The sequence below is a fragment of the Rhinoraja longicauda genome, chromosome 18 (genome assembly GCF_053455715.1).
Source record: "Rhinoraja longicauda isolate Sanriku21f chromosome 18, sRhiLon1.1, whole genome shotgun sequence".
Taxonomy (NCBI): Eukaryota; Metazoa; Chordata; class Chondrichthyes; order Rajiformes; family Arhynchobatidae; genus Rhinoraja; species Rhinoraja longicauda.
In genome coordinates this window covers 32605334-32629626 of record NC_135970.1, presented here as the reverse complement: position 1 = coordinate 32629626, position 24293 = coordinate 32605334, and the positions used below count along the sequence as shown (strand labels likewise).

General features: G+C 44.6%; 1 protein-coding gene and 1 non-coding gene across 7 annotated transcripts in view; one reads left to right on the top strand and one right to left on the bottom strand.

The window, feature by feature from the left end:
* The window catches only part of ext2 (exostosin glycosyltransferase 2), a 188895-nt gene that overhangs the window by 68937 nt on the left and 95665 nt on the right, over positions 1 to 24293 (top strand). Inside the window, exons 1-4 of one of the 6 annotated variants that reach the window (XM_078415472.1) lie at positions 12908 to 12978; positions 15632 to 15747; positions 16463 to 16555; positions 20719 to 21278. In XM_078415472.1, the coding sequence (XP_078271598.1) occupies positions 20743 to 21278 (536 nt within the window). In that variant the 5' untranslated portion in view covers positions 12908 to 12978; positions 15632 to 15747; positions 16463 to 16555; positions 20719 to 20742. Of the gene's footprint in view, positions 1 to 12907; positions 12979 to 15631; positions 15760 to 16462; positions 16556 to 20718; positions 21279 to 24293 lie in introns of those variants that run through there. The other 5 variants (XM_078415473.1, XM_078415474.1, XM_078415475.1 and 2 more) reach the window with 5 other exon arrangements.
* Positions 20174 to 20256, bottom strand: trnal-uag (transfer RNA leucine (anticodon UAG)). Its single transcript has one exon. It is a non-coding gene; the product is annotated as a tRNA-Leu (tRNA).

Here is a 24293-nt window from a genome sequence, read left to right as displayed (position 1 = left end):
CAGCTCACTGCTCAAGGAATCCTGGCTGAATTCCCCCCTCACCAGCCCAGGCTGTGAAGGACATTACAGATGACCAGTAACACAGAGATTACTAAGAGTTTACTAAACACAGAAGCGGGGGCTGATTTGATATATTTCCTCATTCATTTTTTAATGAAATAATAAATTGTGAATGTGTAGTTTGCGCATAGATTCAAGTTCCTTTGATTGAATTATATATTTCACTTGTGTTTGACAGCTATTTTTTGATAATTAATGACATTTTTGTGAAATATATTTGGGTAAATACAGATACCCCACCTCCCTGTGTAAAAATCCTGGTCCACACATTTTGCCCCTTTCACCTTAAAACTATGCCTTTTAGTCTCTGCCATTTCCACCCTTGGAAATAGATTTTGACTCTTTACCCTATCTATGCCTTTCATATTTTTATATACCGCTATCAGGTCTCCCCTCAGCCATCAACATTCCAGAGAAAATGATCCACATTTGTCCAACCTCTCCTTATAGCTAATACCCTCTAATCCAGGCAGCATTCTGGTTAATCTCCTCTACACTCGGTCCAAAGCCTCCACATCCTTTACCATAATGGAGTAACCAGAATCGCATGCAAAACTCCAAATGAAGCTTGACCAAAGTCTTAAACATTCACACAAAGAACTGCAGATGCTGGAACCTTGCCTTGAACGTAAAGTGCTGGAGGAACTCAACAGGTCAGGCAGCATCTCTGGAGAACATCGGTAGATGATAGTCTGATGAAGGGTCCCGACCCGAAACATCACCTATCCATGTTCTCCAGAGATGCTGCCTGACCCGCTGAGTTACTCCAGCACTCTGTGTTCTCCTCCTAAACATTGGCTCTTGGCATCTGCATTGGATGTTGGCACAGCCAAAATTCCTCACTCATCTCAAAATGAATATTCCACTGAAGTGCACAGTTGTGCAGTGTACAGCGTCCCACAGAAATGCCCTTTGGACGGCTCATATTCCAAGACAGTCTCTGAGCAAATTAAGTAAACAAATTGCTTTCCAAAGCAAAATATTGCTTTACAGTAAATCATACATTTTTTGGCATTTGAGGGTGAACAGCATCAGACAGTGTGCTTTAAAAACCAAAGTGCCCCATAAAACCATTCCCGGAGCATTCTCAGTTGATGAAAGTTGAAGACCTTGGATCACAAAGGCCTCCACATTCATAAAACATTAACAGACAACCTTTACCTTGACACTTCTGTGGAAATGAATGATTATGCTCGTCATCAGATAGTAATTCAAAGTACAGCCAAGAATCAAAGTAATCTCTTCTTGGTGAAATGTTTCAGATAATCTATTGAACCTGTTCAGGTTTAGGTTTATTATTGTCACATGTACTGAGTTGTTTTTGCAAGCTATCAAACAGATCACATATACCATACATAGATACAATCAAGTCAAACTCAAGTACAATGGGTAGAGCAAAGGGGAAGATGCAGGGTGCAGAATATAGTTCTCAGCATCAGTTCCAGAGACAAAGTCCAATGTCTACAATGGGGTAGAGGTGAATCGGACAGTACCCTGGCTTATGGAAGGACCATTCAGAAGCCTGATAACAGAGGGGAAGATGCTATTCCTGAGTCTGGTGGTGCTCGCTTTCAAGCTTCTGTACCTTCTGCTGGATGGGAGCAGGGAGAAGAAGGAATGACTGGGGTGGGACAAGTCTTTGATTATGTTGGCTACTTTTCCAGTTGGAGGCAGAACTGCAGTCAACGGCATATATGTTTTTTATTCTGAATAAAGTTTATTTTTGAGATTTAAACATCTGCCAGATGAAGGCTGAGCTGCCCCATCTGAAACCTACTTTCGACACGTCAAATTGGTTGTCTCAAGAAGTAAAGCCATGATCAGCTGTGTGCAGCTCAACATTAATATTTCAAATATCTAATCCTCTGCGGTAGCAGGGTCTGAAATTTCAACTGTTGGCAGCAATGGACCTCAGCAGTGGATCGTATGCCTGTTTTACACCATGTTATATCTTACATATTGCTTGATGTAATGTCTAGTTTTTTAGTTTAGAGATACAGTGTGGAAACAGACCTTTCGGCCCACCGAGTCCGCACCGACCAGCGATCCCCACACACTAACACTATCCTACACACACTAGGGAAAATTTACAATTATACCAAGCCAAAATCTGTATGTCTTTGGAGTGTGTGAGGAAACCAGAGATCCTGAAGAAAACCCACGCAGGTCACAGGGAGAACGTATTAACACCGTACCGACAGCACCCTTAGTCGGGATTGAACCTAAGTCTCTGGCGCTGTGAGGCTGCAACTCTATCGCTGCGCCACCGTCAGGGCCGTTTTTACAGCATTATGGGCCCCCGGGCAAAGCAGTGTACTGGGGCCCCCACCGTTACTCTCCCCCACCCCCCTTTCCCTACCAGCCCCCCCCTGTCGTGCCGGCGTAAAGCACTTACCGAAAAGCACTTAGCGATGGACTTAGGGTGCTACATTGTTGCGAAAAGCACTTACAGATCGCTGTGAGAAGCACTGAAAATGTTGCGAAAAAAGCACTTATTGAACCTACATTTTTAAAGTAGTATTTATTTATTGCAAGTCACTTAACATACACAGATCAGCATGGGGCCCCCGGGCAAGTGCCCACCAGGCCCATGCGTTAAGACGGCCCTGGCCACCGTGCCACCCCTGATAGCATTAAAAACCCTCTGCGTACTCCGAGTTAGTACAATACCCATTACTCTCAGGATACTAACTTTGCATGAGTTTTAGATGTTGAGAGAGATATATCGGGTCAAAGAATATTTCTCCTCCAATGTAATATTCTAGTCAGTAATCAGCAAAGAGCCTTTATATACAAGGAGAATTGGTTTTAATGAAGACAGGTACATAGTTCCCTGAAAAGGGCATCGCTGGTAGATAGGATGGTCAAGAAGGCGTTCGGTACATTGGTATTCATCGGTCAAGGTATTGAGTATAGAAGTTGGGATGTTATGTCACAGTTTTACAAGACGTTGGTGAGGCCGTACCTAGAGTACTTTATTGTGTTCCGTTTAGATCACCCTGTAGTAGGAAGGATGTCATAAAACTGAAAAGAGTGCAGAGAAGATGTATGAGGATGTTGCCAGGACTCGAGGGGCTGAGCTATAGGGAGACGTGGGGCAGGCTAGGACTGTTCCCTGGAGGAGGATGAGGAGTGATCTTAGAGAGGTGTATAAGATCATGAGGGGAATAGATAAGGTGAATGCACAATCTTTTACCCTGAGTAGGGGAATCAAGAACCAGAAGAAAGAGGTTTAAAGTGAGAGGGGAAAGATTTAATAGGAACCTGAGGGGCAACTTTTTCCCAGAGGGTGGTGGGTATATGGAATGAGCTGCCAGAGGAGGTAGTTGTGGCAGGTAGAATAACAACATTATCAGGTACATGGATAGGACAGCATTTAGAGGGATGTGGGCCAAACGCGGGCAGATGGGACTCGCATAGATGGGGCATCTTGATCAGAGTGGGCATGTTCGGCTGAAGGGCATGTTTCCCTGCTGTAGTATCCTATGAGTCTATGAGTTAAATAGTTTAATTCCTTCGGGTGTCTTTGTTGGCCGGTGTTGTGGCTCGGAGACCAGAGGTATTAGCACTCCTGTTGCAGATGTTGACATAGACTAAATAACCAGCAGACTCAGCAAAGGCTCTTTAATATCGGGAGCAGCTCGGCAGAACGCCTTAGTTAAATTACCACGGTGGAGAGATCAAATATTTTAGTTTAAAAATAATCATGAGAATCGTTACATTCTGACTTTGAATTACTCTGACGGAAAAGATTCAATCCTGAAGAGGTTTAAAAATAAGAAAGTTAGCAGATGCTGGAAATCTAAAAAAATTTAAATGTTGGAAAAACACAGCAGGTCAGGCAGCATCTGTGGAAAGAGAAACAAAGTTAACGTTTCAGGCCAAAGACTCTTTGCACAGTTTGTTTCTTGTTTTTGTTCCTAAAGTATTGAATTCATAAACTCATAAATGTTTCTTTGGGTTTAGGTTTAATATTGTCACGTGTCCTGAGGTAGAGTGAAAAGCTTTGTTTTGCATACTATCCAATCAGATCACATATACCATACATAGATACAACCAGTTCAAACTCACGTACAATAGGTGGAGCAAAGGGGAAGATACCGAGTGCAGAATATAGTTCTCAGCATTGTAGCGCACCAGTTCCAGAGACAAAGTCCAATGTCCGCAATGGGGTAGAGGCGAATGGGACAGTACACTAGCTTATGGAAGGACCATTCAGAAGCCTGATAACAGAGGGGAAGAAGCTGTTCCTGAGTCTGGTGGTGCGCGCTTTCAAGCTTCTGTATATTCCTTCTGCTCCAGGGAAATGAAGGAATGACCGGGATGGGACAAGTCTTTGATTATGTCGGCTGCTTTTCTGAAATAGTGTGAAATGCACATGGAACTGATGGAGGGGAGTGTGGTCTGTGTGATGGACTGGACTACATCTACAATGGTGGGGAGTGTGGTCAGTGAGATGGACTGGGCTACATCTACAATGGTAGGGAATGTGGTGTGTGGTGGACTGGGCTACATCTACAACTCTCTGCAATCTCTCGTGGTCTTTAGGCAGAGCTATTCCCAAGCCAAGCTGTGATGCAACCTGCCAGTATGCATTCTATGGTGCCGCTGTGGAAGTTGGCAAGAGTCACTGGAAACATGCTGAATGTCCTCAGTCTCCTCAGGAAGTAGAGGTGTAGGTGTGCCTCCTTGGCTGTCGCACCAATGTGGTTGGTCCATGATAGATGGTTGGTCAGCATCATCAGAGACCTACACCACCCTGGCCACACACTCATTTCACCCTTGCCATCGGGAAGAAGGTACAGGAGCCTGAAAACTGTAACGTCAGTTCCCGTTCAGGAACAGCTTCTTCCCTATAGCTATTAGGCTATTAAACACTACAACCTCAAATAAGCTCTGAATTACATAAACTATTATTGTTATAATTGCACTATTATTGTTTGTTTGTTTTTTATGTGTACATATGTGCGTGTGCGTGTGTGTGTGTTTACACACAATGAACTTTGTTTTTCTCATTTATGATATTGTTTGCAGTGTACTTGTTTACATATTCTGTTGTGCTGCTGCAAGTAAGAATGTCATATGGGACACACAACAATAAAACACACGTGACTCTTGGTATTTTGGACACCAAGGAGCAGGAAGCCCTCAACCATCTCATCCCGTTCAAGCTGAAGTGCATATCGCAGGCTGCAGTCTAATCATCTGTGAGAGCAATGCACATTTGGTTAATGAACATGTGGAATAGTTAGTGCTTTATACATGTAGCACCACCTTGTGGCTGTAGTTTGCTACAACAACTTACTCAACTACAATTATTTACCACAAAACGCTGGAGTAACTCAGTGGGTCAGGCAGCGTCTCTGGAGAGCAGGAATGGGTGATGTTTCGGGTCGTAATCCCTCTTCAGTCTGAAGAAGAGTCTCAACCTGAAACATCACCCATTCCTGCTCTCCAGAGACGCTGCCTGTTCCACTGAGTTACCCCAGTATTTTGTGTCTATCTTGGGTGTAAACCAGCATCTGCAGTCCCTTCCCATACAATTATTTAACAATTCTATTTACTGGAGAATATATCGTCCTCCCATTACTAACTCGGTATATCTCAGACTAGGTGCTGTAATTATATTGTAAGGGCATTTATATTGTATTATATATTTTACCGGCTTGATGTTACATATTTCATTGTATTGGGATGTCCACCATTTTCATAAGTTATATCACGCCATTACTGCAAAAGCAGAATTCTAGATGCATAGATCAGGTCATAGAATATATATTTGAGGAAGCAGATTAACCAACTACCGATCCTCAGCCCTTGGAAGGCATAAAATAGTTTGTTACCATCACATCTTCTTCTGTGAGGCAAATAGTGGGAATATTGATATGATCATAAGACATAGGAGCAGAATGAGACCATTCAGCCCATCGATTCTGCTCCGCCATTCGATCATGGCTGATCTATTTTTCCCTCTCCACCCCATCCTTCTCCTCATAACCTTTGACACCTGCATTCATCAATAACTTCTCCACAGACAAAAAGGCCCAAAAGAGGATGTACTTCCTGTGGCAACTGACGAAACACAATCTGCCACAGGCAATGATGGTCCAATTCTATACTGCTATCATTGAGTCCGTCCTCACCGTCTCCATCATGGTCTGGTTTAGCTCAGCCACCAAGCACCCCTTCCCTCAATAGCAAGAACGTCATTCCTCAAATTAGGAGACCAAAACTGCACACAATACTCCAGGTGTGGTCTCACCAGGTCCCTGTACAACTTGCTCCTACACTCAAATCTGAAGGATCAGAAAGCTCTTTAAAGTGGCTAAGGGATTCAATTGTGCTGGGATAGTAGCAATAAATAAACATGTTACTTTTATTTGCTACGTGAGTATTAAAGCATATTAAATTCTATTTTTTAGAGTCATAGAGTCGTACAGCACAGCAACAGGCCCTTCAGCCCACCCAGCTGGTGCCGACCAACGATCCCCGCACACCAACACTATTCCGCACACACGCGGGACAATTTTACATTTATAACAAGCCAATTAACTTACAAACCTGTAGTTCTTTGGAGTGGTGGAGGAAACCGAAGATCTCGGAGGAAGCCCACGCAGGTCACGGGGAGAAGGTACAAACTCCTTACAGACAGCACCCGTAGTCAGGATCTCTGGCGCTGTGAGGCAACAACTCTACCACCAAGCATTTAAAATAAATGATCACATGTTTTGCCTGAAATGACTTTACCAGGTAAAAGAGAATGCATAGCTTTCCATGTCAGGATAGACCCATGGGGAAACATCAGCAAAGGCAGGTTACTTTACAGTTGGCATTGTTGCAAAAACCTAACACTGTTGAAATATTACCTTTCATTCTGGCTTATGACAAATCTACTCCTTTGGGACTTTACAAAAGATGAAAATTACTTAAGAGCATTTATGAATGTAAAGCAGTTCTTGAATTATAGTCCAGTTAAATAGTTAATGATTAAGTAGTTATAGTATTCAGATTACCAAAATATGCAGGGTTATTTAGACTTTACTTTAGACTTTAGAGATACAGCGTGGAAACAGGCCCTTTTGCCCACCGAGTCCACGCCGACCAGTGATCGCCCGAACACTAGCACTATCCTACACACTAGAGACTAATTTTACCGAATCCAATTAACCTACAAACCTGTACGTCTTTGGAGTGTGGGAAGAAACCGGAGCACCTGGAGGAAACCCACACAGTCACGGATAAAAGGTGCAAACTCCGTACAGGCAGCACCCATAGCCAGGGTTGAACCCGGCTCTCTGGCGCTGTGAGGCAACGACTCTACCGCTGCGCCACTGTGCCGCCAGCAACAAATATGTAATTCCAACGTCTTGTAAGAATAAATCCCAAATCAAGTGATAAGGTAACCATATAAATATTGGCAAAATAAAGAAAAACAATAGAATGTTTTCCCTTGTCTCTTGACTGAACAGTAGATCACTTTAAGCAGACCAACAACTATATCTAATGCCTGATCGATTTAGCACTATCCTTAATTGCTCAAGTAATTAAACATTTAGTTCTTTGCTTTTAATCTCAGAGTTAACCGACGTACAAGATGATTTAGCAGAGGTTTGTCAGTGCGTGTATTCTACAGAGATCAATGCTTCAGGTCTCCAAAGACTCAACTAACTTCAACAAGTAGTTCAGCCAACAATGATGCGTCCGGGTCTGTTTGCTGCACTGATGATGTGTTATCAGATCTCAGTCAAAGTAGTGGAAGGAATGTTTCTGCAGCTTTCATCACCCTGAGGAAGCCAGTATCCACATCCATGCTTGGAACAACTTTAACCACAGCAGATGCTGGGAATCTGGAATGTAACAGAGGTGCCGGAGGCTGTGGATGCAACCTGACTTGCTCTGTACTTTTAAAAAGTGTTAAAACTAAAGAGAACTTGTAATGGTACATACACTAATGAATTAACATTTCGTTTAGCAACTCAATGTCCTATATCAGGAAGAAAAACCTGCATATTATATTCATTTTCTGTTTGCTTAGCCTGAGTCCCTCTCATCTGTGAACTTTAATGATGGCTGTCACACCAAGGCTTTGAAAATAAAGATCAAATCATGCATAGAAGAGTCAGTTTATTTCCATCCTATTTTGCCATTGTGATGCTTGCAAAATCTGTCTCATGGAGAATAGCATGTCGAAGTCAAGTACAAAAAATACACAAAGTGCTGGAGTAACTCAATGGGTCAGGCAGTATCTTTGGAGAACATGTTCTCATTCATGTTCTCCAGAGATGCTGGCTGACCCTCTGAGTTACTCCAGCACTTTGTGTCTTTTTTCATAAAATTGCATCTGCAGTTCTTTGCTTGTACCCTCGAATGTCAAGTACTGCGTGAAGAAGGGCCCCGACCTGAAACGTCACCTATCCATGTTCTCCAGAGATGCTGCCTGACCCGCTGAGATACCCCAGCACTCTGTGAAACGTCACCTATCCATCTTCTCCAGAGATGCTGCCTGACCCGCTGAGTTACTCCAGCACTCTGTGATTTTTGCTCAAGTATAGTTCTGTTCTGCTTTGTTCTTTGAACTACAATCTAGCAGAGCACTGAATGAAAGTTCAGGAAAAAATTCTTCTGTTAGATCAGGTTACGATGTGGAAAATACCTAATCTGGTTTTGCATTTTCATGTAAGTGATAGTGGAATAGATATTGTCGAACAATTATTTGTTCGTTCTTAAATATAGTTACTTTTCTATGCTCTTTAATGTAAGGAACAGATAACCTCAGAGTAGCTCAGTATAGCTCAGTAAAGTTATACAGGTATTCACACATGTTCACAGGGGAATTCTATGCAATAGTTTTCCCTGAGTAAAATGATGAATGACTGGTTTCACCTGGGAACAATCCATCCATTGTGCCAAAACAAATCAGGGAAGTGGTCCCTCTTTTCCCTCTGTTGTGAGGATGTATTTTTCCATAATAATCCACTGAGACCTCATCTCCATCTGTACAAAAAAGAAATTGTACCATCTGCTAGATATATAGAGTAGAAGTAGAGTGGAACTGCAATTTCCAGTAGGATGAAAAATGAATGAAGATTATTTGGAGGCTGCCTGTGACCACAAGGTCAATGAGGAGGTGGTGGTCACAGGAGGCTGTGACGCTCTACAGGGCTGTTTTGAGGTCACAGACCGGGACGCACTCTGTAGTCCCCATGGAGAGGACATTGATGGACTTGTTACCAGCTGCATAAAGTTCTGAGTGGATAACGTTGTTCCTGTGGAGAAGGTATACTGTTTCACCAACAACAAGCCCTGGGTCACCAGTGACATAAAGGCCCTTCTCAACCAGAAGCGGAGGGCCTTCAGGAATGGTGAAATGGGTACAGAAGGACCTGAAGGTGAGACTAACACAGGGCAAGGACGACTACAGGAGGAAGCTGGATCTGAAACTTCAGCAGAACAACACGAGGGGTGTGTGGAGCGGGATGAAGAGCATTACAGGCTACAAGATGACGCTTCCTGGGGAGGGAAAACAATCAGGACTTGGCCAATGAGCTTAACCTGTTTTTTAACAGATTTGATGGTGGGGCCTCTGCCCACCCTCCCCCCTGCTCCCCGACAGACTCTCCCCCTCAATCCCCCTGGTCCACTTCCTCTGCCTTTTCTTTGTTACCCCTGACCATCAAGGCTGAGTAGGTGAAGAAGGAGCTGAGCAGACTCCGCCCAGGCAAAGGCACGGGTCCCGATGGTGTCAGCCCCTGGGTACTCGAGGCTTGTGCCAGCCAATAGTGCAAAGTACTCCAGCATATCTTCAACCTGAGCCTGAGCTGGAGAGGGTTCCTGTGATGTGGAAGACATCCTGCCTGGTTCCTGTACCAAAGAAATGCGTCCCAGCTCCTCCAATAACTACAGACCGGTGGTGCTGACCTCACACATCATGAAGTCCCTGAAGAGGCAGGTGCTCACTCACCTGCGACCCCTGGTTAAACCCTACCTGGACCCCCTGCAGTCACGTACCAAACAACGATGGGGGTTGAGGACGCCACCATCCGCCTGCTCCATCATTCCTCTGCTCACCTGGATAAGCTGGGAAGCATTGTGAGAGTCATGTTTTTTTACTTCTCCAGTGCTTTTAACACCATCCGGCCCGCGCTGTTAGGGAGAAAACTGACAAAGATGCGGGTGGACGGATCACCAACTACCTGATTGGACGACCACAATATGTCAGGCTACAGAACTGTGTCTCGGACATGGTGATGAGCAACACAGGGGCCCCACAGGGGACGGTCCTCTCTCCCTTTCTGTTCACCATCTACACCTTGGACCTCAGATATAACTCCGCCTCCAGCCACCTGCAGACGTTTTCAGATGTGGGCTGCATCAATGAGGGGAGGGAAGCTGAATACAGAGGTGTAGTCAACGACTTTGTTGAGTGGTGTGGGCTTAATCACCTGCAGGTCAACACCGACAAGACTAAGGAATTAGTGGTGGACTTTCAGAGGAGAGGAACACCCCTGTCTCCATCAATGGTGTGGATGTGCAGTTTACCAAGGAGTACAAATATCTTGGAGTGTACCCGGCCAGTAAACTGGACTGGTCCAGGAATGCTGAGGCCCTGTACAAGAAGGGACAGAGCCGGCTGTACTTTTTGAGAAGGCTCCGCTCCTTCAACATCTGCAGTAAGATGCTACAGATGTTCTACCAATCGGTGGTAGCCAGTGCCATCTTCTTCGCTGCTGTGTGCTGGGGCAGCAGGGCGAAGGCCGCGGGCAACAATAGGATCAACAAACTCACCAGGAAGGCTGGGTCCGTCCTGGGGGCAGAGTTGGGATCATGGGAGGTGGTCTTGGAGGGGAGGATGCTCCTCAAACTGCAGAGCATCCAGGACAATACAGCTCACACCGTCCATGACACACTGGTCAACCTGAGGAACACCTTCAGCAACAGACTGGTTCCACCAAGATGCAGCACAGAACGCCACAGGAGAGCCTTCTTCCTTGTGGCTATCAAACTGTACAACTCCTCCCCCTTCTGTCATGGGGTGGACTAGGACTGACTCCCCTCCCCATCCCCCCCTGCCCAATCTTTGCACATCCCCAATCCTTTCGACTCATCACTTTAATTAGATGTTTCATGTATTTTGTGTTTTATGACTGTTGACAGATCAATTTCCCTCCTGGGATAAATAAAGTTCTATCGTATCGTATGGGGACAGTCCCCATCTGCTGGTAATCAGTGGTAATTCAGATTTTTTCAAAATAAATAAAGTGCTGGAGTAACTCAACGGGTCAGGCAACGTCTCTGGAGATCAAGGAGAGATGACGTTTCATGTTGGGACCCTTCTTCAGCGTCCTAAGAAAATGTCCTGACACCAAAAACGTTGCCTATCCATGTTATCTTTTTTTTTGTAAACCAGCATCTGCAGTTCTTTGTGTCTCTCTAATTCAGTTTAACATGGTGTGCATCAAAACTGAAAACAAAGTCAGAGGTAGGGTTCCAACCCGAAACGTCACCTACCCTTGTTCTCCAGAAATGCTGCCTGAGTTACTCCAGCGCTCTGTAAAATTTCACCTATCCATGTTCTCCACAGATGCTGCCTGACCCACTGAGTTACTCCAGCGCTCTGTGTCCTTTTGCGTAAACCTGCATCTGCGGGTGTTTCTACATCAAACTGATCTTTAGGGACAAGGTATTGTTGGAATAATGATAGTTTGTTACCCTTCTCACTATTTGTGTACAAATTCTCAAGTTAAATTCAAGTAGTTGGCTTTAAGCTGTAAAGTTTCATAACCTATGAAAATATCCTGTGTTTTAATTGAAATTAATTTTCTTTTCATTGCACTGCCTTTTTGCCATATTGAAAATCTATCCTTTACAGAGGCATTGCCATAGGTTGTGTTTAACCAGATGAACTATGCTAGATAGAAATTAGAAAATACAGTCTGAAGAAGGGTCTCGACCCGAAACGTCACCCATTCCTTCTCTCCCGAGATACTGCCTGACCTGCTGAGTTACTCCAGCATTTTGTGAATAAATACCTTAGAAAATACATGTTGGGTCACAGAACCCTCCTGTACACATCGTGTTACAGATCTCACATAATTTGCACATTGCAGCATTCAACCAAGGAATGACATATAATTGTGTGTAATATAGCATGGTAATATAGCTGTATTTTTTTTTGAAATTTCAATTCTCTAAGGAAGTGGGATTAATCATGGAGAATCAATTATATTTTCGAGAGCAAATTGTTTGGATGTATTTCTCATCCACATCAACCTCGGCAACTCTCTGCAACAGTTGAACTGGGCAGCAGAGTGGCGCAGCAGCAGAGTTGCTGCCTCATAGCGCCAGAGACCAGGGTTCAATCCTGTCTATGGGTGCTGTCTGTGTGGAGTCCACACATTTTTCCTGTGACCGCGTGGGTTTTCTCTGGGTGCTCTGGTTTCCACCCACACTCCAAAACCGTACAGGTTTGTAGGTTAATTGGCCTCTGTCCCTTGTACCCCAAGTGTGTAGGGAGTGGATGGGAATGTAGGATTCTTTGTTCATTCTTCCAGCCTCTTGCTCCTGAAGCCTGCTGCTCCGGCCTCCCAGCTCCAGGGGGCGGTACCGCGGAGTGTAGGCGGCTGCAATGCGGTGGACAGGCTCCAGGGGCGGTGTTGGAGTGCGGGCGGGGAGCAGTGATGCCGCTGGGCTGCAGGGGGCGGCGGTGTGAGAGTGCGAGAGGGGTGTCGTGCGGCGGGCGGGCTGCAGGGGGCGGTGTAGGAGTGCGGGCGGGTTGTCGTGCGGCGGACGGGCTGCAGGGGGCGGCGGTGTGGGAGTGCGGGCGGCTCGGGGGTCGGGGGCGGGTGCGGGGGCGGCGGGGCTTGTGTGGAGATGGAGATTCGGGTTTAAACCCCGAGCGAGGGCCGCGGCTCCCAACAGGTAACGGGGGACGTCCGGGAGTAATCAGTCAGTCAGTCAGTCAGTGAGGCTCCCCGGGCAGGGAGAGTCTCCCCCTTCCCACAGCAACGACTCCTTCACTTTAAATCAGGCTTTTATTTTTGTTGTGAATCCGACCCTGGAGGAGACATCCGTCTCTCCGTGTGTGTGGGCGGGGATGGGGGGAGGGAGTTGGGGAAGGGATGAGGAGGTGGGGGGAAGGAAGTGAGGAAGTGGGGGGGGGATGAGGAAGGAGGGACTGAGGAGGAGAGGGGAGTGAGGAGGGAGGGAATGATGGAGGACGGGGAGTGAATAGGAGGGGGAGTGAGGAAGGAAGGAGGGTGAGGAGGAGGGAGGATTGTGGAGGAGGGGAGTTATGAGGGGGAGGGAGGAAGGAAGGAGGGGTGAGGAGGAGGGGGAGCTAGGGGGGATGTGGAGGAGGGGGGAGTGAGTACGAATGAGGAAAAGGGGGGGGATGAGGGGGGAGGGGGTGAAGAGGCGGGGGAGTGAGGAAGGATGGAGGGAGGGAGGGGGGAGGAGGGGGATGAGGAGGGAGTGAGTGGGTTGTTGGAGGAGTGAGATGTGTTCTCTCCCCGCTTCTCCTTGTTCCTGGGCTGTGTGTTGAGGTTCGGGGTGCCCTGAATATCCCAAGTTTAACTGTGTGCAGGGCAGATCTTCCCATGTGGGTGAAGGGGGTTTTGAGAACATCCTGGAGACAAGAAACTGCAGATGCTAGAGTCTTGAGCAGAACACAAAGTGCTGGTGGAACTCAGTGAGTTAGGCAGCATCTGTGGAGGGAATGGAGAGGGTCGAGAACCTTCTGCCGGAGTTCCTCAGGCACTCTGTGTTTTACTCATTCTTCTATCTTGGTTATTTCTTGTCATTGTGGAAGGTTAGGGTACCTGTTACCGGATGGGACAGGCAGCATCTCTGCAGAGAAGGAATGGGTGATGTTTCGGGATGAGACCCTTCTTCAGGTCTTGACCTGAAATGTCACCCATTCCATTTCTCCAGAGATGCTCCTTGACCCGCTGAGTTACTCCAGCATTTTGTGTCTATCTTCGGTGGAGTACAGAGGCAAATAAATAAATGATGGGTCTTTGTCCCAAACATTATGGAGGGCACTGTACCTGTTGTTGGATTTTGCTGTCAGTTGTGAGCAGAGGCTTACACACCTGGACTTGTGTCGGTGTGAGTGTCAGTCGGGGAGGTGGTCTGATATCAGTTCACTTATCTTACCAGTGGGTTTGGAGGATTGTATGTTGACTACTGGTGATGGGGCTAACCCTTTGAAGTAGCAATAGACAATATACAATAGGTGCAGGAGTAGGCCATTCGGCCCTTCAAGCCAGCACCACCATTCAATGTGATCATGGCTGATCATTCTCAATCAGTACCCCGTTCCTGCCTTCTCCCCATACCCCCTGACTCCGCTATCCTTAAGAGCTCTATCTAGCTCTCTCTTGAATACATTCAGAGACTTGGCATCCACTGCCTTCTGAGACAGTGAATTCCACAGATTTACAACTCTCTGGCTGAAAAAGTTTTTCCTCATCTCCGTTCTAAATGGCCTACCCTTATTCTTAAACTGTGGCCCCTGGTTCTGGACTCCCCCAACATTGGGAACATGTTTCCTGCCTCTAATGTGTCTAACCCCTTAATAATCTTATATGTTTCAATAAGATCCCCTCTCATCCTTCTAAATTCCAGTGTATACAAGCCTAGCCGCTCCAGTCTTTCAATATACGACAGTCCCGCCATTCCAGGAATTAACCTAGTAAACCTACGCTGCACTCCCTCAATAGCAAGAATATCCTTCCTCAAATTTGGAGACGAAAACTGCAGACAGTCCTCGAGGTGCGGTCTCACTAGGGCCCTATACAACTGCAGAAGGACCTCTTTGCTCCTATACTCAACTCCTCTTGTTATGAAGGCCAACATTCCATTGGCTTTCTTCACTGCCTGCTGTACCTGCATGCTTCCTTTCAGTGACTATACCTGCACGCTTCCTTTCAGTAGCCATTGGAAATGGGCCATATTTTGCCATCTATCTTTCTTTGCCCGTCTACACTGGTTAACAAAGGACTAGGTTCTAGAAGAATGCTTGAGGCTCTAAGAAAATCATATATAGGAGGCACAAAATCCTCAACCTCTGGATGGTTAGATAAGCCAAGCTAGTCAATCAGCTCCCAATACGGATGCATTAAATGGTTCGTAAGAAGGGGTTTGTTTTGACAGGCTGAAACATGCAAGGTGAAAATTACACGTCATCCATCTAAAGGCCTTTGTTGTCACATGGAAGAGTGCCTGATAGTTGTTAAATAGCTTGTTCATTTCATGGACCGCTTCACATTATTCTGATTCAAGGCGATTGATAATGCTAATGGCTTTCACAAACCTATAAATGGCAGTTTCCATATCCTTTGCTGTCCATTCCCTCCACAGATGCTGCCTAACTCGATGAGTTTCTCCAGCACTATGTTCTTTACTCAAGAAAACTGCATCTACAGATTCTTGTGTCCCCTTCTAACCCTTCTACCTGTTACTATTTTCCTTTGATTTTGACACTAATAAGTGAAATGGGCTCTTTCTATTCAGTCTAGTTGGGGGTGAATGCACCTTAACTAAGTCTCTCTTGCCTTTCTCTCTTTCATAGAAAGCTACTCCAGCTTATTGTAGGCACAAGGAACTGCAGATGCTGGTCTACAGAAAAGACACAAAGTGCTGGAGTAATTCCGCAGATCAGATGGCATCTCTGGAGAACCTGGATAGGTGAAGTTATAGGTTGGGATCCTTCCTCAAACTGATTGCAGTAGGGGGAAGAAAACTGGAAGTGGGAGCTGGAAGGTGGGGGTGGGACAAAGCCGAGCATGTGATAGGTGGATACAGGTGAGGGGGGGTTTACTGGTCAATGGTTGGTAAAAGGCAAAAGGTGGTGAGGTGAGGAGAGAAGGTGTGAAATGTGAAGCCGTAGGAAGAAATATAGGTGAAAACAGAAGGGGGGGATGGGAAGGGAAGAGAGAAATGGGTGCATGATAAGGTGGGGCACAGGAGGAGAAGGGGGGAGAGCGGTGTTTGTAGGAAAGTTACATAAAATTGGAGAATTCATTGTTCATACTGTTGGGTTGTGCTCCAGCAACAGACTCTGCTTCCTTCATCTTGAACCAATGACCAGACTCTATTGATTAATCATAAAAACACAAAGTCATTGATGAAGCAAAATAATTACAAAATAATTGGGTGTGGAAGGAGGTAGGGAGATGACAGGTAATGGAGCATTGTGTTAAGTACTGTCGAGGTCATGTTGCAACATTTAAAAACTGCAACTAACCATAATTGTAATGAAAATCCATTTTCTATATCATCCAGGTAACATCATAACTGTTTTAACATACTGAAAGTTGAAGTTACTTGCCTTGCCTTTAATGTAATTTTATCTTAATCCCTGTCTTTCCATTTCTTCTCCTTTGCTCCTGTTTCTTTACAGCCTTTGCAACCTATTACAGTTCTTCTCTTCACTCTTTCCTATCACCTGTTTGACTCAAAATATATTAACGAGTTACATCCTTTAACACTTTGGGTAAGTGCAAATCTCGTAAGTTGTGGTCTTTGTGTGTACCTTGCTGTAACTTACGAAACCCGTAGCTTTTGCTAAATGAAAAATGTTTTCTATAATTTTTGCAGGTCACATATAGAAACGAGTGCTCTTGAAATGTTCATAAGTTCAGAAGTTTTAGGAGCAGAATAAGGCCATTCGGCCCATCAGGTCTATTCCACCAGTTGTGAATCTGGAATTCTCTGCCTCAGAAGGCAGTGGAGGCCAATTCTCTGAATGCATTCAAGAGAGAGCTGGATAGAGCTCTGAAGGATAGCAGAGTCAGGGGGTATGGGGAGAAGGCAGGAACGGGGTACTGATTGAGAATGATCAGCCATGATCACATTGAATGGCGGTGCTGGCTCGAAGGGCCGAATGGCCTCCTCCTGCACCTATTGTCTATTGTCAATCGTCAATCATGGCTGATCTTTCTTTCCCTCACAACCCCATGTTCCTGAGGTTACATGATGTAATGCAGTCTAGGAACCCAATTCGAAGCACAATATTATTATTTTATTTTCCTTGCATTGTGATTGAAATGACTGTAGTAACTTCATTGGTTCCTGTTTGAGGGAAACATCAACCACACCTCCTCCCAAATGTTGCATTATCCTAAATCTAGTAAAAGCTAACTTCAGTTTACGGATGATTTTTATTCTTCCAAGAAGTTCACCAACTTCTACTGGCATCCTGAAATATATAGTATCGTATATTGAAGTGGCACAATGGTGCAGCTGGGAGAGCCGCTGCCCCAAATGTGCAGGGATAGAATGAGAAAGTGGGATAACATAGAATTAGCATGAACAGGTGATCGATGGTCGGCGTGGACTTGGTGGGCCGAAGGGTCTGTTTCCATGCTGCATCTATAAAATAAAAACTAAACTAAAATCTTGGCCGTGGACATTCTTTAAGACACATCTACTTCCTTGCAACCCATTCCTTCTCTCCTGAGATGCTGCCTGACCTGCTGAGTTACTCCAGCATTTTGTGAATAAATACTTTCTATCAGAATCGTTTATGCAGATGCTCCTCGACTTACGATGGGGTTACGTTCCGATAAACCCATCGTAAATCAAAAATATCGTAAGTCGAAAATGCATTTAATACACCTAACCTACCAAACAGCCATCTCGGCCCACCGGGTCCACGCCAACCAGCAGTCCCCGCATATTAACACTATCCTATTACCCTCTAAGGACGATTTTTACATTTACCAAGCCAATTAACCTACATACCTGTATGTCTTTGGAGTGTGGGAGCAAACCAAAGATCTCAGAGAAAACCCACGCAGGTCAAGGGAAGAACATACAAACTCCGTACAGACAGCACCCGTAGTCGGAATTGAACCCAGGTCTCCAGCGCTGCATTTGCTGTAAGGCAGCAAGTCTACCGCTACACCACCATGCGCCCACTTAAATGTGCTCAGAACATTTACATTAGCCCGGAAAAATATGAACATTTGAAGTACAGTTTCTACTGAATGTGTATCGCTTTTGCACCATTGGAAAGGCGAAATATCGAAAGTCGAAGCATCATAAGTCGAGGAGCATCTGCATTCTAATTTCCATCTTTGGAGGGGATGGGGATTGGAAAAAATTGAATCTCTTCCTGTGATAAGCCTGAGTCTAAACACCATTTTACCAGTCGCAGGAAATATTTTGTTTACCGAAGTTTGGAATTTTGAAAAATCTGGGAAGCAGATATGATAGTGGTATTTAAAAGACTTTTGGATAGGCACATGGATATGCTGGGAATGGTTGAATATGGATTATGTGCAGGCAGATACGAGTTGGTCTTGGCATCATGTTCGGCACAGACATTGTGGGCCGAAGGGCCTGTTCCTGTGCTGTAGTGTTCTGAGTTCTTTAAGTTTGTAAGTTCTAGTGGACAGTGAAAGCTAACTTTCTTTGACCTTTGCTACAGCATGTGGAATTATCCTGGGCCCTTCGTGCTGCCTACGTGTCCTTCCATTGAGATGTGCTCACCCTCTGCACCCACGAGGTTGACTATATCAGCATGCCAGGGTAGTGTAGTGGACTCAGTGGCAGAGCAGAATGTTGCTTGTGCAGGTGCCTGATGTCCAACTTACCCCAGACTTCCACTTTGTGCAAGGCACACTCTGAGATACCAAATGTCTGGCAACAACGATTCTTTCCTGGATCCCCAGCTCACAGACAATTCTACACAGCCCTGTGCATTCCAGCTTTCTCTCCCCTACTATAATCAATCTGAAGAAGGGTCCCTACCCTTGTTCTCCATGGAGTCTGCCTGACCCACTCAGTTTCTGAAGGACTGTCTTTTTTGTAAACTAGCATCTGCAGTTCCTTGTGTCTACATTCAATATGTACCTCTTGTAGGAGTACCTGCTTTTATTTCCTCTATTACTGAATTTAATCCGTGTTCCGAAACGGTCACTATTTACAATTATTTAATTCTTGGAGAAGGATTCTTGTCAGGAAGGATTCTCTTGAACTACTACAGGTGTACAGTAGAGAGCATATTGACTGGTTGCATCACGGCCTGGTTCAGCAACTTGAATGCCCAGCAACGAAGAAGACTGCAAAAATTGTGAACACTGCCATCACAAGTCCATCACGGGTTCTGACCTCGCCACCATTGAAGTGATTTACTGGAGTCGCTGCCTCAAAAAGGCAGCCAGCATCATCAGAGACCCACGCCACCCTGGCCACACATTCATTTCACTTCTGCTTTCGGAAGGAGGTATAGGAGCCTGAAAACTGTAATGTCCAGGTTCAGGAACAACTTCTTCCCTCCAGGCATTTGACTATTAAACACTATAACCTGTAATAAGCTCTGAACTACAGACTATTATTGCACTATTATTGTTTGTTCATTGTGTGTGTGTGTATGTGTGAGTATGTGTATATTTTCACACACTGAACATTTTTTCTCATTTATTATATTGCTTAATGTACTATGTTTACATGTGCTGCTGCAAGTAAGCATGTCGTTCTATCTGGGACATATGACAATAAAACACTCTTGACTCTTGAGCATAATGGACCTTTTTTCCTGTGTGTAACTGATTGTATTAGCTTATCTTCATTCAGTGTTGATCACACCTAGTCAAATAGTGTGGATTTTTCCTGCTTTGTTCACTAAGATTTTGCAATGAAATAATGAGGTGCGAGTACAGTGGTTAATTAGAATATTGCATCCTGTTAATTAGAAAACACCCTGTAGATTACTCAACATAACCACGTTGCACGCTTCTTAAAAAGCCGTACTTAAAATGTCTTTAACATTTCTGAAATTAGTGTTCATCTGACAGGCCAGGTTTCAGGTTGACTCTTCTTCACACAAAATTGTAGTGTTTTGCAGCAGAGAACCTCCTCTTTAAATTACTGCCAGTGCAGCATTTAAAACAAATGGTGCTAAATTAGATCTGATTCAGAGCTTGTATTGATGGACAAGATGGTGCGGGATTGCAGCCAAAGTATAAATGTAGGTATAAAGAAGGGTGTAAGGAGGATCTGCAGATGCTGGTTTAAACTGAAGATAGACACAAAAAGCTGGAGTAACACAATGAGACAAATGTTACACAAATCAAATGAATTGATTAAACTGCAGAAAATATCTCGCTGGAAGTGGTGGGATTTGAACCCACACCTCCGAAGAGACTGGAGCCTAAATCCAGCGCCTTAAAACCGCTTGGCCACGCTACCGATTCAGCGATCCTGCCTGTCCCGCTGAGTTACTCTATTTATTTGCTCCCTCCCCACCCCCTCCCCTCCCCCCCTTCCCCTCACTCCACACCCCCTCCCTCCCCTTTCCTCTCCCCCTTCTGCTCCCCCCGCTCCACCCCCCTCAACGCCCCTTATCCTTCCACCTCTACCCCCTCCCTCCCTCCCCCCCTCCCTCCCTAGGATAAACTTAAAAATGTGAATAACTTTAAGAATTTACACCGATTTCAATGAAACTTGGAATGAAACTTCCATTTGCACCAAAGGGATGATGGTGAGAAAGGTGGGCCTAAAATTGTCGCACTATCGTATACCGTTTTGGCTGTAGTTCAGGAACAAACAAGCAAGAGTTTTAGTATATAGGTGACTTTAGTATATTGGCTGACTTTAAAGATATGGTCATAATTGTAACTCTAATTATGATTGCATGCGTTTTTGTTGCAGACCTCATTGGAAGGCAATAGCATTATGTATGCTTCAACCAAGTACAGCAGCCGGGCCCCTACCCTTATTCCCAGGATGAAAACCAAGCATCGCATTTATTATATTGCACTTTTTTCAGTGGTGCTCCTTGGACTCATCGCCACAGGAATGTTTCAGTTCTGGCCAAATACGATAGAAACCACCAGCGAGTGGACAGTTGAAAAGCGCAACATCCACAATGTTCCTGAAGTCAAATTAACCGACGACAGTGCTATTCCCGAGCGTGGAGACCTGAGCTGTAGAATGCACACCTGTTTTGACGTTTACCGTTGTGGGTATAATCCCAAGAACAGGATAAAAGTCTACATCTATCCACTGAGAAAGTATGTCGATGAGTCTGGTACTGTGGTCAGCAACACAATCTCCAAAGAATATAATGAATTATTGACTGCTATTTCTGAGAGTGACTTCTACACAGATGATCTGAATAGAGCATGTTTGTTTGTCCCATCGATTGACGTGCTGAATCAGAACAGCCTACGGATAAAGGAAACCGCACAGGCCTTGGCACAACTATCCAGGTATGTGCGGAAGATCTCTTAACATGCATGCTTCTTCATTTGCAAAATAATTAAGCTCCTTTTTTAAAAAAAAATCTATGTTGGATCTAAATATCTATTTCTGGGCATTTTAAGTGAAGTCAGCTGCTGTGCATTAAGTTGTATTGTCTAGAAACCTTCCTCGGCTTTCAGGATTTTTAATTGGAGCTAGAATTTGAGCTTATTTCCCATAGAGTGAGGAAAATTGAATTAAGCCTTTTGAAGACATCATCAACTACAAATCTGCACTTCTAATTTTTCTCCAGAAATCTATATCAAGGGCAAAGTTTATGTGGCAGATGTAAAATGAGGAAAAAATAATGCTGGAAATAGTGATTGGGATGGTGCAAACTGTGATTTTTAATTCTTTTTAGCCTTCTAAGATTTAAAAAACTGATATAAAGATTGCATGAAGTGGGCTCGGGCTTTGAGTTGCGTGAGTAAGTTTGCCAAAAATTAGAGAAATTAAAACAAAATTCTGGGTATTTGTGACAGAACAGGTAAATACATGAAGTGGTGATGTACACCATTTAATAGGAAATGAAAAATAATGTGCCAACAAATCTGTATAAGAATCTGGGTTGTTTCATCGACACGTCAAATGTGCCTTCAGATGATAATATTTAAAAAACTGCTAGAAATATGTTTTTAGAAACATAAAGTTCTTAAGGGATTGGACAAGTTTGATGCAGGAAACATGTTCCCGATGTTGGGGGAGTCCAGAAACAGGGGCCACAGTTTAAGAATAAGGGGTAGGCCATTTAGAACTCAGATGAGGAAAAAAAATTTCACCCAGAGAGTTGTGAACTTATGGAATACTCTGCCTCAGAAGGCAGTGGAGGCCGATTCACTGGATGCATTCAAAAGAGAGTTAGATAGAGCTCTTAGGGATATGGGGAGAAGGCAGGAACAGAGTACTGATTGTGGATGATCAGCCATGATCACATTGAATGGTGGTGTTGGCTCGAAGGGCCGAATGGCCTACTCCAGCACCTATTTTCTATGTTTCTAAGCTTATCAAAGTGGGTGCTTGGTTTTGGTTGGTGTTGGGCATCTTGACTGTTGTCGGAGCTGTTCTTACCAAGGCATGTGTATTCCATTACACATCGAACATGCGTTTAGATGACAGAGTGATTAGGTGAGGGGTTGAGAGGGGGGTGTGGGGAGAAGTGGTCGGTGGTTATTAACTTGCTTTAGAGCTCCTGTAGACACAGTACTTATGTGGCTAGCTCAGTTCAGTGTCGAGTCAGTGGTGATTAGTGAGATCTTGTGGGATTCTGTGAAGCCAATGCGGTTGAATCTCATGGGAATAGTTGGTCTTCCTTGTGCAGTTGTGGTGAACAGAGGGATGGGCATTGCGATGCATCAAAGAATCAGAATAGTAGATTGTATTACAGTAGGAGACATTGTGGCTTTGGCTGGAACCTGCCTGAATACAGCGATTAGTATGCGAGTACACATAGAGTGCAGCAAACAAGGAGAACTGCGGGCACAATGTGGGATTACACTATGGCATTAACAGAGACCCAACAGGAAAAAAAGGCAGAATTGGGTACTAGATCCTGAACAAAGTTTTCAGAAAAGATTTGTGGAGAATGTTGTGCAAAGGTAACATCCAGGAGCTTTCAACAATAAATCTATTTGGCTAGAGTTCAGAAACGGAGATGCCATCGAACTAATGGGAGTATTCTATAGGTGGAAGGTTAAAGAGCAACTTGGTAGGGAAGTCACAAAAATGAAAAAGCTGTAGGGAACTGAGAATGGAGAAACCAACAGTTCTAACAATAAGGACAAGAAATCTTTGAGCCATTTAGAATATATTTTGATTAGTGGGCTGACAACAGATCTGGCTTGGGTAAATTGAAATCAAGGATTGGCAGTCAAAGCTGTTACTGAACAAGGGGACCTGAGATGACAGTTCAGATACAAGAAGATGGACACAAAATGCTGGAGTAACTGAGTGGGACAGGCAGCATCTCTGGAGAGAAGAAATGGGTGACGTTTCAGGTCGAGACCCTTCTTCAGACTGGATGCAGTCTGGGTAATGCCTGAGGGTGGGTCACTTGGGGTCAATGCTTCTGGCAACCCAGAAAAGCAGAATAAAATTCAGCTGAAAAGACATATTACTGATGCCCAGTGGGGAACACAAGTGTGAATCGGCCCCATTGTGGGACATTCAGAGGACATGTGGAAAACCCAATAAACCTTTTCTATCTGTGCACCTGTCCCACGAGAGTCAGAGACACTGAGAGAGGTGGTGGCAAGCAGAATCTGAAGATCTTCAATATTCATGTGAGCATTAAATCCATTGTAAGAGACGAAGTGGAGGAAAATCATGATGAAGACAATCTCTCATTGCGGTAGAAGGCAGAGCTAAGATGCTAACTAAGTACATCAGAGCCTGCCAAACCAGAACATGCTGCCAGCAAAGGAACGAGGTTATCAAAAATTGATACTAGAAAGGCTATGTACTTGGTGAATAACACGTGCATCCAAGTTTAAGAGGGAGGAAAGGGAGAAATTCTGGAGTTGTTGGTTCTAATCTTCCAAACAGCAGATGTTAGGTTGTTATGAAGACAAAAGAGACTGCAGGTGTTAGAATCTGCAGCAAAAACAATGCTTTACGAATTTGAGTCAAGCAGCATCTGTGGAGGCACAAGATGTATATCAATATTTCTGGTCTCGATCCCGCATCAGGACTTTCGGGTCGGGTCAAGACCCTTCTTCAGACTGAAGAAACATCACCCATTCCTTCTCTCCAGCGATGCTGGAGGGTAGCTAATGTAACCCCACTTTTTAAAAAGGGAGGGAGAGAGAAAACGGGGAATTATAGACCAGTTAGCCTAACATCGGTAGTGGGGAAAATGCTAGAGTCAGTTATTAAAGATGTGATAGCATCACATTTGGAAAGTGGTGAAATCATCGGACAAAGTCAGCATGGATTTATGAAAGGCAAATCATGCCTGACGAATCATAGAATTTTTCGAGGATGTAACT